This window comes from Salvelinus sp. IW2-2015, unplaced genomic scaffold (assembly GCF_002910315.2).
Source record: "Salvelinus sp. IW2-2015 unplaced genomic scaffold, ASM291031v2 Un_scaffold3740, whole genome shotgun sequence".
NCBI lineage: Eukaryota > Metazoa > Chordata > Actinopteri > Salmoniformes > Salmonidae > Salvelinus > Salvelinus sp. IW2-2015.
This window is the reverse complement of record NW_019945016.1, coordinates 40,051-55,103: the sequence shown is the minus strand read 5'-3', so window position 1 is coordinate 55,103 and position 15,053 is coordinate 40,051. Positions and strand designations below refer to the sequence as shown.

Here is a 15,053-nt window from a genome sequence, read left to right as displayed (position 1 = left end):
TTTTATAAATAAGCATCAACCACAGGTCTACAGAGATGACCAGTTTACAGAGGAGTGTAGAGTGCAGTGATGTGTCCTATAAGGAGCATTGGTGGCAAATCTGATGGCCGAATGGTAAAGAACATCTAGCCGCTCGAGAGCCGATCTATAAATTATGTCTCCGTAATCTAGCATGGCTAGGATGGTCATCTGAATCAGGGTTAGTTTGGCAGCTGGGGTGGAAGAGGAGCGATTACGATAGAGGAAACCAAGTCTAGATTTAACTTTAGCCTGCAGCTTTGATATGTGCTAAGAGAAGGACCGTCTAGCCATACTCCCAAGTACCATACTCCCAAGTATGAGGTGACTACCTCAAGCTCTAAACCCTCAGAGGTAGTGATCACACCTGTGGGGAGAGGGGCATTCTTCTTACCAAACCACATTACCTTTGTTTTGGAGGTGATCAGAACAAGGTTAAGGGTAGAGAGAGCTTGTTGGACACTAAGCAAGCTTTGTTGTAGAGCATTTAATACAAAATCCGGGGAGGGGCCAGCTGAGTATAAGACTGGATCATCTGCATATAATTGGATGCGAGAACTTCCTACTGCCTGAGCTATGTTGTTGATGTAAATTGAGAAGAGCATGGGGGCTAGGATCGAGCCTTGGGGTACTCCCTTGGTGACAGGCTGAGAGAGCAGATTTTCTGACTGTATACACTGCACTCTTTGAGAGAGGTAGTTAGCAAACCAGGCCAAAGACCCCTCAGAGACATCAATACTCCTTAGCCAGCCCACAAGAACGGAATGGTCTACTGTATCAAAAGCTTTGGCCAAGTCAATAAAAATAGCAGCACAAGGTCAATGGTGACATCATTGAGGATCTTTAAGGTTGCAGTGACACATGCATAACCTGAGCAGAAAACAGATTGCATACCAGAGAGAATACTATAGACATCAAGACAGACAGTCAGTTGATTATCAAAAGTGTTGGGAAAAACTTGTCAATAAACACGGCAAAATAGAAATAGGCCTACAACAGTTAGGATCAGCTTGATCTCCCCCTTTTAAATAAAGGATGAACTGTGGCTGCCTTCCAAGCAATGGGAACCTCCCCAGAGAGCAGAGACAGGCTTGGTAATGAAAGGGGTAGCAAAAATGTTTTTTGGGGGGTCAAGTTTAAGGAGCTCCTTTAGCACCTCGGACTCAGTGATTGCCTGCAGGGAGAAACTTTGTAGTGGGGCAGGGGAAAAAGATGGAGAAGCATGGGGGATAGTCGCATTAGAAGGGGTGGGAGATGAGGAAATGTTGGACGGGCAAGGAGGCATGGCGGAGTCAAATAGGAATCCTGACTTAATGAAGTGGTGATTAAAGAGATCAGCTATGTGCTTGTCAGTAACAACCACATCATCAACATTAAGGTACATGGGCAGCTGTGAGGATGAGGGTTTATTCTCCAGGTCCGTTTTCCAGAACTTCTTGGGGTTTGACCCACAGAGAGAGAACTGCTGCTTATAGTAACTAACTTTGGCCTTCCGGATAGGCTGAGTGCACTTACTTCTCATTTGCCTGAACGAGAGCCAGTCAGCCTGACTTTGCGTGTGCCGAGCCTTTCACCAAATGGAATTCTTGAGGTGGAGTATCTCTGCCAGATCACGGTCGTACCAGGAACCTGTTTTTAATTCTCATTTTCTTTATAGGTGAGCAAAAACAGGTTTTTAGACATTTTTGCAAATGTAAAAAAAAAAGTAATAATGATATCACATTTACATAAGTATTCAGACCTTTTACTCAGTACTTTGTTGCACCTTGGGCAGCGATTACAGCCTTCAGTCTTCTTGGGTATGATGCTACAAACTTGGCACACCTGTATTTGGGGAGTTTCTCCCATTCTTCTTTGCAGATCCTCTCAAGCTCTGTCAGGTTGGATGGGGAGCTTCGCTGCACAGCTATTTTCAGGTCTCTCCAGATGTTCGATTGGGTTCAAGTCCGGGCTCTGGATGGGCAACTCAAGGACATTCAGAGACTTGTCCCGAAGCCACTCCTGTGTTTTCTTGGCTGTGTGCTTAGGGTCGTTGTCCTGTTGGAAGGTGAACCTTCGCCCCAATCTGAAGTCCTGAGCGCTCTGGAACAGGTTTTTATCAAGGATCTCTTTGTACATTGCTCCGTTCATCTTTCTCTTGATCCTGACTAGTCTCCCAGTCCCTGACACTGAAAAACATTCCCACAGCATGATGCTGCCACCACCATGCTTCACCGTAGGGATGGTGCCAGGTTTCCTCCAGACGTGACGCTTGGCATTCAGGCCAAAGAGTTCAATCTTGGTTTCATCAGACCAGAGAATCTTGTTTCTCATGGTCTGAGAGTCCTTTAGGTGCCTTTTGGCAAACTCCAAACAGGCTGTCATGTGCCTTTTACTGAGGAGTGGCTTCCGTCAGGCCACTGTACCAATGCTGCAGACATTTTTTGGTACCCTTCCCCAGATCTGTGCCTCGACACAATCTACGGACAATTCCTTCGTCCTCATGGCTTGGTTTTTGCCCTGACGTGCACGCTCAACTGTGGGATCTTGTATAGACAGGTGTGTGCCTTTCCAAATCATATCAAATCAATTGAATTTACCACAGGTGGACTCCAATCAAGTTGTAGAAACATCTCAAGGATGATCAATGGAAACAGGATGCACCTGAGCTCAATTTAGAGTCTCATAGCAAAGGGTCTGAATACTTATGTAAAATAGGTATTGATGTTTTCATAAATTTGCAAACATTTTGGTTTGTCATTATGAGGTATTGTGTGATGAGGAAAAATGTTTAATGCATTTTAGAATAAGGTTGTAACGTAACAAAGTGGAAAAAGTCAAGGGGTCTGAATACTTTTGGAAGGCACTGTATATACACACACACACACACACACACACACACACACACACACTATATATACCTCTCTCTCACCCCCGTCTCTCCTCTGTTTCTCTCTCATCTCTTCTCAGGAGGAGGACATGGAAAATGACGACGAGGAAGGGGGCGGTTCCCAATGTGATGGTGACGGGGCCGATGATGACGGACAGCCCAATCCACCCAATGAGAAGAGAGTAGTTAAGCTGATGACAGACGACCCAGCCTTTAGACGAGGGAGGATGAGGTGGCTGAAACAGGAACAGACCCGAATACAGAACCTTCAACAACAGAATATTACTAAAAGACTCAGACAGGTTAGAATACACTACACCCTCTGTAGTATACTCCCTGTGACGCAGCTCCACCAGGGGGCCCTGTAGTATAGTCCCTGTGACGCAGCTCCACCAGGGGGCCCTGTAGTATAGTCCCTGTGACGCAGCTCCACCAGGGGGCCCTGTAGTATTAGTCCCTGTGACGCAGCTCCACCAGGGGGCCCTGTAGTATAGTCCCTGTGACGCAGCTCCACCAGGGGGCCCTGTAGTATAGTCCCTGTGGCGCAGAATATAAACCATTCTATCTTTCTCCTCCTCCAGAACACCCAGAACTCCCCAACCCCCAACACCCCTCTGGTCCCAGTGCACCCCCCCCCTGTGGTCCACCTCCCCGGGACCGGCCGCTTCATCCCCCCACAGGACTGTAAACTGAAGTTCCCCTTCAAGAGCAACCCCCACCACCGTCTCTCATGGAGCCCTGCCACTGCCCTGATGATGCTGGGGGAGGGGGGGATAGATGGGGAGTGGGAAGAGCGGGCAGAGGGAGGAGGTGGTAAAGCAACTCCCTCTCCTCCTCCTGCTGCTCTCCTCCCACTCCCCTTCCAGATGGTCCCTAGAGGCCACACCCCCTCCCCACACCGCACCTGGCAACAACCACAACAGCACCGTAGCAACAGTAACCACGGGAACCCACACTTCCCAGTTCCCGGGCAACAGCAGTGTCCGCCTCCGTGGCGATATAGGCGGAACTCCCTGGACAGCTCCCCGCAGGGCAACAACAACAACAATCACCAGGGAAATAACTACCACGGCAACCCCAACAACAACGGAGGCGGTCACCAGGGGCGACCGCGTTATCGTGGAGGAGGAGGAGGAGGAGGGATGGAGGGCAGAGGAAGAGAGAGGGATCAGAGAGGAGAAGGAGGGAGGTTTCAGCAAGGGGGAGGAGGAGGGGGAGACAGAGGAGGGTACCATCACCCCTACTACATCCCTCCTCACCAACACCTCTACCACAGCAGCAGCCTGCCACGCAGCCACAACCCTCCACCAGGGGGCCACGTTGGAGGGGCCACGGTGGAGGGGCCACGGTGGGGGGGCCACGGGCCAAGAGGAGGTGGTGTAGGGTGGTTCCAGGAGGGGTACAGCACCCCCCCTCGCATGAAGAGGCAGTTTAGTGCCCCCGATCTGAAGAGCAAGGAGACCCCTGTGTGACCTCTCACCCCTGACCCCACACACAGACAACCTTCCTGTAAGGACACTGCATATCCAGCTGACAGGCTATGACCTGTCATAACACTACGTACTGCTGTTATAACTGATGCTACTACACTACATGACACGGTGTATAATGTAGCTATATGGACTGAGGCGTGTGTGTGTGTCTGCATGCTTCTGTCTCTGTCATTGTGTAATTGAATACGGAACAGAGTGTGTGTGTGTGTGTGTGTCAACGCTTTGCACACTCTGTGTCACTCACACACAACACTAGATAACGCCAGTGTGTGTGTTCCTGCTGTAGTGTTTAGCGTTCTCATATACAACAGGTCTTTTTAGATCGTAGTTCTGAGGGTCTTTCTGATGGTTCTGTTCTAGTTGTTGATTCGTTCTCAGGCACCAGCAGAGCATTATGGCCGGTGCCTCAGGCGGCCCACACTACCGTACCTCCTTTCCCCGTACAAATTAAATATCGATAATTTATTTGACCGAGACGCACGCCAACACAAAGACCCATCAATCTCAGATAAAGCATCCGAGTGACAGAAACAGCACCCCTCTGTCCCCTCTGTCTCCTCTGTGTCCTCTGTCTGTCTTTCTCCTCTGTCTCCTCTGTCCCCTCTGTCTTTCCCCTCTGTCTCATCTGTGTCCTCTGTGATACTATTTCTGGCCAGACGGCATCAGAGACATATATTAACATAGAGGGGTGCTGATTGGATGCTTTCCCCAGTGAGATAGTTACAACAGAGAGGAAGTCTCTCCAGAATAAGCCCAATGCGTTTCTATGGGCATAATATGCAGACCTAAGCATGTCGCCTGCCTTCCTGCCATTAGGACAACGACTCCCGTTGTTAGGGCGGAGACATGAGCATCTAGTCATTATATACAGAGCTCTAGTTTCAGCCTCTTGGGAATTGGAAAGTTGGCGGGTGCACAGTGCACTGTTAGGATGCTGTCTTCCCTTAAAGTACATTTATGTTTTGGCAAAATTATATAATTACTCCTGTTGTCCATTTTTTTTATTGTCTTTTGTTTGGAGCGCTATATGTGAGCAATGAGCACGTGTCTGGTTTCTCTGCCCTGATAGTGTTGAGGGAGAGCATGTGTCTGGTTTTTCTTCCCTGATAACATGGAGGGAGAGCATGTGTCTGGTTTCTCTGCCCTGATAGTGTTGAGGGAGAGCATGTGTCTGGTTTCTCTTCCCTGATAGTGTTGAGGGGGCGCATGTGTCTGGTTTCTCTGCCCTGATAGTGTTGAGGGAGAGCATGTGTCTGGTTTCTCTGCCCTGATAACGTTGAGGGAGAGCATGTGTCTGGTTTCTCTGCCCTGATATTGTTGAGGGAGTGTGCGCACCTGAGCATGCATAGAAGTAGGCCTACCTGGCCTGCTGCGTGTATATGTAGAAAAGCTGATTTGGGATGTCTGATTGCCACCACGTCCACCACTGATCACCCACCCCGTCACCACCACCTGTTATCAGCTGAGCCTCTCAGTCATTTTTTCCTCACCTCACACAGGAAGTTCATGAAGTCTGACATTTTTTTTATACATCCATTGCGAATGATAATAGTTCCTCACGGTATTTGGAAAAAAAACACTCCTGGCCAATGATAATCAACAAGCCTCGGTGTGAAAAAGCTAAATATCATGATCTGATGATCCCATATATCCAGTGGAAATGGCAGAAAAAACTGCTTTCTGTCCCGAAGCTCACTGGTGCGGGAAACTCTGAGGGCCCGGAATAGGCTAGTTGATACAATGTTGCAGGTTCGCTAGCCTTTGGTCTGGACTCAGGTGATGATAGCTGGACTCAGGTGATGATAGCTGGACTCAGTTGATGATAGCTGGACTCAGGTGATGATAGCTGGACTCAGGTGATGATAGCTGGACTCAGGTGATGATAGCTGGACTCAGGTGATGATAGCTGGACTCAGGTGATGACCAAGTCAAGAACAATGGAAAGGGAGGCAGACAGCAGAGTAGAGAGATGAATGCGATTGAAAAGAAAGAATAAATATTTTTATTGGGATATTTTGACTGTTTTTATTTGTTGGCTTTAGGAATATGTATTTTACTGAGTAGATGATGGACGTTTTAGGTCTACTGCTACATTGGCCTATAGGCTATCTCTGAGTTATAGGCCTACTGCTATATTGGCCTAGGCTATCTCTGAGTTATAGGCTACTGCTATATTGGCCTATAGGCTATCTCTGAGTTATAGGCCTACTGCTACATTGGCCTATAGACTATCCTTGAGTTATAGGCCTAGGGCACTGCTATATTGGCCTATATACTATCTCTGAGTTATAGGCCTACTGCTACATTGGCCTATAGGCTATCTCTGAGATAGGCCTACTACTACATTGGCCTATATGCTATCTCTGAGTATAGGCCTACTGCTACATTGGCCTATAGGCTATCTCTGAGATAGGCCTACTGCTAACATTGGCTATATACTATCTCTGAGTTATAGGCCTACTGCTACATTGCCTATATACTATCTCTGAGTTATAGGCCTACTGCTGCATTGACCTATAGGCTATCTCTGAGTTATAGGCCTACTGCTATATTGGCCTATGGCTATCTCTGAGATAGGCCTACTACTACATTGGCCTATATGCTATCTCTGAGTTATAGGCTACTGCTACATTGGCCTATAGGCTATCTTGAGATAGGCCTACTGCTACATTGCCTATATACTATCTCTGATTATAGGCCTACTGCTACATTTGGCCTATTAACTATCTCTGAGTTATAGGCCTACTGCTACATTGATCGTATAGGGCTATCTCTGAGATAGGCCTACTACTACATTGGCCTATATACTATCTCTGAGTTATAGGCCTACTGCTGCATTGACCTATAGGCTATCTCTGAGTTATAGACCTACTGCTATATTGGCCTATCGGCTATCTCTGAGTTATAGGCTCTCATTTCTTTAGCAGCCAATGAATCACAGTGTATCAATGTGTCCATATGGCAGAGGCTCTCGCATTGGTTTCATTTTAACTTTTAGATTTGTATCATTTTAATTCAGATTTATATGATTAACCATGTGACAATGATTTTGAGAAATTAAAATGTTATTATTAAAATGTAACTGTTCCAACAACAACAAAAAATTGAACATACGCAAATCAATTGTAATCTTCGGCCAAACTTGAAACGCATGTGGTCTTTCTATAACATTCATTAAAAAAATGATGCATTGTGCGATTCCCGTGTAAAACCCGGTCCCGATTCCCGTGTAAAACCCGGTCCCGATTCCCGTGTAAAACCCGGTCCCGATTCCCGTGTAAAACCCGCCTATCAAAGGCCCATCCAACTGATTAGGTTCTGCCGCCTGCACTGTGCACCAGAAGAGGTTTCTATGGTAGTTCGATTTATTTTCTGTATGAAGAGTTAGATTAGATGTTATGTATGAAGAGAACTTCTATCACAGACGGACGTTTCTGGGGGGTTTTCTGCCGGGTGCCTTACCAGACGCCAAGATGGTTTAGCATGTTAGCCTGAGTTAGCCATGCTATCATCGTAATGGTTTAACATGCTAAACTGCGCTAAACAGGTTAGCATTTGTTAGACTGTGCTAGTCAGGTTAGCATGGGTTAGCCTTACGCAAGCCGGGCTCATGTGTTAGCCTAAGGCTTTTGTATTAGCCTGTGTTAGCCTGGGTTAGCCTTAGCCACCATTTGTTAGCCTTGTTGTTATAATGTATCATAGCTGCATTGAACCCAAAGAGAGCAGAGCAGCAGGAAAGAAGCCTGTGGTGGAGCCCCCTGGTGGCTGGGAGGAACCACAGCACCCTGCCTCAGTTCAGCTGTACAGAGAGACCAGGTCAGGTAATATACACTACATAGGACGTAGTTGGATTCATAGTGTTGCTATAGAAATAGGCTGACTTGTCTTGGAGATTCTACCTCCATATTGACTTTGGGAATCTGGTTGGGAATATATTCTGGGATATCAGGATCTGGCCTCGTTGGGAATATGTGGCACACACACGGAATACCTTTGGGGATTATATTGAGTTTTTATAATATTCTGTGTTACTATTGTTACTGCCGACTAGGACTTTATAAGGCTAAGAATCAGAGGATGAACTGAAATGGCCATTGAATTACAGACAGCCTTCAAAGGCACAATCTGGAGAAGGATGGAGGATTGAAGGAGTAGACTGGAGAAGATTGAGAAGAGGAAAGCGGAGAGATGGAGGATGGAAGGAGTAGACTGGAGAAGATGGAGGAGAGGAGAGCGGGATAGAGATGGAGGATGGAAGGAGTAGACTGGAGAAGATTGAGAAGAGGAAAGATGGAGGATGGCCGGAGGAGAGGAGAGCGGGATAGAGATGGAGGATGGCCGGAGGAGAGGAGAGCGGGATAGAGAGAGAGAGGAGAGATGGAGAATGGGATAGTGTAAAGTAGGAACTATAACCAAGTAGAAAGAGACGAAGTTAGGAGGAATGACCCCTGACACCCTCTGCAGGGATCAGGGGCTTCTGGGAGATGACTAGTGGAACTTTTCCACACTTTAACCATTTGACCTTTGATATAAACCAATGGGAAAGCTCCGTTCGGCTTCACGCATGGCTATGGAGTCACCATGACGATGACAAAAAACACAGGAAGTGGTTCTGATTGGCCGGCACTGAGACGCAGACAGGAATGGGAGTGTCTTGGAACCCCCACGCCCTCTCTGCTCTCTGACCAATCACAGGACAATCTGAGCATTTTCTCTGGGCTTTCTGGAAGTCGTCTTTTCCTTGTTTTTCTTTTATTTGCTGTGTCTAACCCCGCCCCCGCCCCTAACCCCGCCCCTAACCTTAACCCCGCCCCTAACCCTAACCATTAAGCCTTCTCCAGTTAATATTAGATTGGCTTCGTCTACATGTAATCTGCCTGTGATCTCATCAATAATAATCTACTGCTCTGCTGATACACACCGTCACCACTACCCTCGTCACCACCCACCCCGTCACCCCCGTCACCACCCACCCCCCGTCACCACCACCCCCCGTCACCACCCACCCCCCGTCACCACCCCGTCACCACCCACCCCCCGTCACCACCCACCCCCCGTCACCACCCCGTCACCACCCACCCCCGTCACCACCCACCCCCCGTCACCACCCCGTCACCACCCACCCCCCGTCACCACCCCACCCCCGTCACCACCCCGTCACCACCCCGTCACCACCCCGTCACCACCCACCCCCGTCACCACCCCGTACCACCCCGTCACCACCCACCCCGTTGAACCCGAAGCTGCTAGGAACATCTGTGTGTGGTGCTCATACTAACCGCTTGTGTTTGGGAGGCGTTCTTGATTTAAAGCTGAAAGTGTTTTAATTTGAATATCCTGTTTGTGTGATACTTTGGGTCTGGAGGAGGAGGGGGAGTCACTGCCATGGTAACCAGACAGAACCATCAGTAGAACTCTCAGGGTTCCGTGAGGTTCTAGAACTCCTCTGGTGGTTCTGTGGACTGAGACCACGCCCCTCTAGCTGGTCTTTCTTTCGTCGTTCTTTTCATTTCTGTGTTTATTTCCTGCTTTGATGGTTGTTTGAGGCTGAATGTGATGATGCAACGATGTGGCAATAAAGATTGACAGAGTCAAGCTGATCAACACCGTCTTTTGTCTCTGTGTTTTATCCTCAACAGTGACATCTGTTATTTCATCTCTGATACCTCCGCTCTTCTCTGGGCTGGCTAGACAGACAGACAGACAGACAGACAGACAGACAGACAGACAGACAGACAGACAGACAGACAGAGATATGGGAGGAGGATGGTGGAGAAGAGGGATGAGGGGAGGATGGTGGAGAAGAGGATGAGAGGAGGATGGTGGAGAAGAGGGATGGAGGGAGATGGTGGAGAAGAGGGATGAGGGGAGGATGTGGGAAGAGGGATGAGAGGAGGATGGTGGAGAAGAGGATGAGGGGAGGATGGTGGAGAAGAGGGATGAGGGGAGATGGTGGAGAAGAGGGATGAGAGGAGGATGGTGGAGAGAGGGATGAGGGGAGGATGGTGGAGAAGAGGGATGAGGGAGGATGGTGGAGAAGAGGATGAGGGGAGGATGGAGGAGATGGTGGAGAAGAGGGATGAGAGGAGGATGGTGGAGAAGAGGGATGAGAGGAGGATGCTGGAGAAGAAGGATGAGGGGAGGATGGTGGAGAAGAGGGATGAGGAGAGGATGGTGGAGAAGAGGGATGAGAGAGGATGGTGGAAAAGAGGGATGAGAGGAGGATGGGGAAGAAGAGGGATAAGGGGAGAATGAGAGGAGGATGGTGGAGAAGAGGGATGAGGGGAGGATGGTGGAGAGAAGGGATGAGGGAGGGATGGTGGAGAAGAGGGATGCGAGGAGATGGTGGAGAAGAGGGATGAGGGGAGGATGGTGGAGAAGAGGGATGAGGGGGATGGTTAGAGAAGAGGGAGAGAGGGGATGGTGGAGAGAGGATGAGAGGAGGGTGTTGGAGAAGAGTGATCAGAGGAGGATGTGGAGAAGAGGGATGAGGGGAGGATGAGAGGAGGATGGTGGAGAAGAGGGATGAGGGAGGATGGTGGAGAAGAGGGATGAGGGGAGGATGGTGGAGAAGATGAGAGGAGGATGGTGGAAGAGGGATGAGGGGAGGATGGTGGAGAAGAGGGATGAGGGGAGGATGGTGGAGAAGAGGGATGAGAGGAGGATGGTGGAGAAGAGGGATGAGGGGAGGATGGTGGAAAAGAGGGATGAGGGAGGATGGTGAGAAGAGGGATGAGGGGAGGATGTGGAGAAGGGATGAGGGAGGATGGTGGAGAGAGGATGGGGAGGGATGGTGGAGAAGAGGGATGAGGGGAGGATGGTGGAGAAGAGGGATGGAGAGGATGCTGGAGAGAGGTGATGAGGGGAGGATGGTGGAGAAGAGGATGAGGAGAGGATGGTGGAGAAGAGGGATGAGGGGAGGAGGGATGGAGGAATGAGGGAAAGTAGAGAGATGAGAGGAGGATGGTGGAAGAGGGAGGAGAGGTGGTGGGATGAAGGAGAGGAGGAGGAGGATGGTGGAGAAGAGATGAGAGGGAGGGAAGGAGTGAGGGATGAGAGGTGAGAGAGGGAATGAAGGGAGGATGAGAGGAGGATGGTGGAGAAAGAGGGATGAGAGGAGGATGGTGGAGAAGAGAGAGGGGAGGATGAGAGGGGAGGGATGGTGGAGAGAGGGATGAGGGGAAGGGGAGATATATCTCCAGTCATTTAAACAGACAGTAGGTATATCTCCAGTCATTTACACAGAGACTAGGGTATATCTCAGTCATTTACACAGACAGTAGGGTATATCTCCAGTCATTTACACAGACAGTAGGGTATATCTCCAGTCATTTACACAGACAGTAGGTATATCTCAGTCATTTAAACAGACAGTAGGGTATATCTCCAGTCATTTAAACAGACGAGTAGGGTATATCTCCAGTCATTTAAACAGACAGTAGGGTATATCTCCAGTCATTTACAACGAGACAGTAGGGTATATCTCCAGTCATTTACACAGACAGTAGGTATATCTCCAGTCATTTAACAGACAGTTAGGGATATACTTCTCAGGTCATTTAAACAGACAGTGTTCAGTACAGTAGGGTATATCTCAGTCATTTAATACAGACAGTAGGGTATATCTCCAGTCATTTAAACAGACAGTAGGGTATATCTCCAGTCATTTAAACAGACAGTAGGGTATATCTCCAGTCAAGGTGTCTCCCTCTTTAATTAAAAACAGGTTCATCAGTGAACAAACTAAATAAACAATATTTACTTCCAAAACAACTTTATTTAAAATGTGTTTATTTTTTATTAGAAATCTGAAAGGGCTTTACAAACCCACCCAACATCACATCCTAACAGAACATGTGTCTTTAAGCAGTAGACCATTTAGGGAGCTGGTTTCCCAGGATGACCTGTCTGTCCACTCCAGTCTCTGAGATGGCTGCCAGCCGGACCACTCCTCCACTGGACCCGTCCCTCTCCATAGCCAGGGACAGCGCTGTAGGAGGAATAATAATATAGTTAACGCATAATCATAATAGCTCATATAATAATAGTTAATAAATAAAAGGTGAAATAAATGTAAAAAAAATGTATTAATATTTAAATGTTTCTCTGATATATATGACCCTGTTATAGATCCGTCTCCCCTTACAGCCCTGTTCGGAGTACGTCTCCCCCCCGTCAAGAATCCAGTCGGACACGGTTGCTCTTTTAGGCTAATACTCCAGAACTGGAAGATACCAGCTCCCCCATCTTATAAATATTGGGTGAGAGATGTGTTGTGCTCTCTGAAATTAGATTTACACTCTGAACTGTTTTCTGAGGCTTGGGCTCCGGTCTCACTTTAAACTGTCCATCCTCTGATCCACATTAAAATAAGTCTGTATTTGACTCCCCTGTTACTTACGGGTTGGAGGAGCTGTGTTTTTTGGTTGATGATGTTCTTATTGAACCTGCGGATGCCTTGTTCATCTTGTCCCGTCAGAGACTACATTGTGTTTTATGGTTGAGGTTGATGATGATGTTCTTATTGAACCTGCGGATGCCTTGTTCATCTTGTCCCGTCAGAGACTACATTGTGTTTTATTGTTTCCAAACCATAAATGGTTTTTTTTCAATCATTGTAAACTTTAATTTTGGTCCAGTGGGTGGTCGGTCTGTGGCCATGACTGTCTGTGAGTGGTTGCATTTCTCCACCCTTAACCCTCGTCTGTTTACAGGAACAATGGTGAGGTGTGATCTCCCGAGTGGTCACTGCATCACTGTGCCACTAGAGATTCTGGGTTCGAGTCCAGGCTCTGTCGCAGCCGGTCGTGACCGGGAGACACATTTGGCCCAGCGTCGTCTGGGTTAGGGGAGGGTTCGGCCGGCAGGGATATCCTTGTCCCATCGCACACTAGCGACTCCTGTGGCGGGCCGGGCCCAGTGCTGACTGACATAGCCCTGTGTTTCCTCCGACACATTGGTGCGGCTGGTTTCTGGCTTAAGTGGGCGTTGTGTCAAGAAGCAGTGCAGCCTGGTTGTGTTTCGATGAGACAAGACTGTAACTACCAATTGCATACCACAAAATTGGGGCGAAAAAGGGGTAAAAATGTTTTTGAAAAATAAACAATGGTGAGGTGACCGCTCTGTCCCAACTACAGATTGCCCTTTAACATCTGTACCCTTCTGTGTGTTTAACTTGTCTAAAGTACGCTATCTTTACAGCTACTTATTTTTCTACTTGAGTATATTATTTATATTGTGTGTAAAACTGAACAGAGTTTCGTGTACCTCCAGATACCAGGCGAAGACACTGGTCCTTTGTCATGTTGGGTTTGTAGTTGGAGTCCATGTAACCATAGATATAGGTGCGATCCTGGACCCTCCGATTGATACAGGCTTCTGACCAGCATTACCCTCCCTACTGGAACATGGTAACACACTGGGAGGGGGGGGGCAGAGAGACAGGAGACAGAGAGAGGTTTAGGGCTGACTAGATACAGGCTGTCGACCAGCAACCTCTACTGGACAACAGCTTACACCTGGGGGGGGGGCAGAGAGACAGACAGAGAGAGGGTTAGGGCTGACTGAATACAGCTGTCTGACCACATTACCTCACTAAACTGGAACGATGCTACACGCGCGGGGGCGGGCAGAGAGAAACAACAGAGAGAGAGGTTAGGTCTGACTGATACAGAGCTGTCTACCAGCATACCTCCTACTGGAACAGTTACACCGTGGGGGGGGGGCGAGAGACAGAAACAGACGAGAGGGTTAGGGTCGCTGATACAGGCTGTCTACCAGGAATACCCAGATCTCTCTACTGCACAATAGAAAGAGAAGAGAGAAGGGACAGAGTAAGTATTGAGTAGTGATCTTGATAAGTCAACCGTCCTTCCCCTCTCTGTCCATCCCCCGACGATGAATCCGGCCATCAGCCTCCTCTCTATACCTATAGAGCACGCCTTAAACAGATTGCAGCTGTCTGACCAATGGGCTTCATCCAGCATCATACTGGGAAGAGCAGAGAGGAAGTATTTTTACAGTTAGTGTTGATCGTTGATTCTTTACAAGTAGTGTGATGCAGTAGAGAGGACAGGTGGTTACCTAAACATATGGTTCTTCCTGTTGTATTTTACGTAGTTTGATTCTGTTGTATTTTACAGTAGTGTGGAGCCAGTAAGAGACAGTGTGTACCTAACATACTGTTGATTCCTAGTTGTATTTTACAGTAGTGGATGCAGTAGGGGCACTATGTACCTACATACTGTATCCTGTTGTTATTTTTTACAGTAGTGTGGATGCTAGTATAGCGGAAGACGTATGTACCTCAAATACTGTTGATTCCTCGTTGTATTTTATAGTAGTGTGATCCTGTCATTTTTTACAGTAGTGTTGTTCCATGTTGTTATTGTTTCACAGTATGTTGATTCCTGTTGTATCTTTTATACAGTAGTGTTGACTTCTGATTTGTAAGTTTCTTTTACAGTGTTACCGGATGCAGTGTGGATGGCAGTGCTGTACCTAACATACTTGTTGATATTCCTGTTGTATTTTTACAAGTAGTGTTGATTCCTGTTGTTTTTTATCCAGTAGTGTGGATGCAGTAGGCGGTCACTGTGTACCTAACCATACTGTAGATATTCCTGTTGTATTTTTACAGTAGTGTGAGATGCTGTTGTAATTACTTTACAGGT

The 15,053-nt window shown here is 47.8% G+C and overlaps 1 protein-coding gene, 1 long non-coding RNA gene and 1 pseudogene across 3 annotated transcripts; 2 read left to right on the top strand and 1 right to left on the bottom strand.

The window, feature by feature from the left end:
* The first annotated feature begins 2,933 nt into the window (after positions 1 to 2,933).
* On the top strand, positions 2,934 to 6,589 carry si:ch73-375g18.1 (kinesin-like protein KIF1C). Of its 2 annotated transcripts, XR_011477729.1 has the most exons (3): positions 2,934 to 3,189; positions 3,469 to 6,156; positions 6,297 to 6,589. XR_011477729.1 is itself a non-coding variant. In XM_024143201.2 (2 exons), exons 1-2 carry the CDS (start codon positions 2,977 to 2,979, stop codon positions 4,357 to 4,359), a joined length of 1,104 nt encoding a protein of 367 aa, XP_023998969.2. In that variant the 5' UTR covers positions 2,934 to 2,976; the 3' UTR covers positions 4,360 to 6,589. The 2 variants fall into 2 exon arrangements, 1 of the variants encoding a protein (XP_023998969.2); XM_024143201.2 differs by having other exon boundaries at positions 3,469 to 6,589.
* Positions 6,590 to 11,573: 4,984 nt separating this feature from the next.
* On the top strand, positions 11,574 to 12,068 carry LOC139026017 (uncharacterized). Its single transcript, XR_011477728.1, has 4 exons — positions 11,574 to 11,597; positions 11,628 to 11,727; positions 11,791 to 11,834; positions 11,979 to 12,068. It is a non-coding gene; the product is annotated as an uncharacterized lncRNA (long non-coding RNA).
* Positions 12,069 to 12,137: 69 nt separating this feature from the next.
* Positions 12,138 to 15,053, bottom strand: part of LOC112076421 (proteasome subunit beta type-6-like) — a 10,623-nt pseudogene continuing 7,707 nt past the window's right edge.

Coding starts and splice junctions, on each gene's coding strand:
- si:ch73-375g18.1 (XM_024143201.2), top strand. CDS start 2,977: ATGGAAAATGACGACGAGGAAGGGGGCGGTTCCCAATGTGATGGTGAC. Junction 3,190..3,468: donor TTACTAAAAGACTCAGACAG/GTTAGAATACAC, acceptor CTCCTCCTCCAG/AACACCCAGAACTCCCCAAC.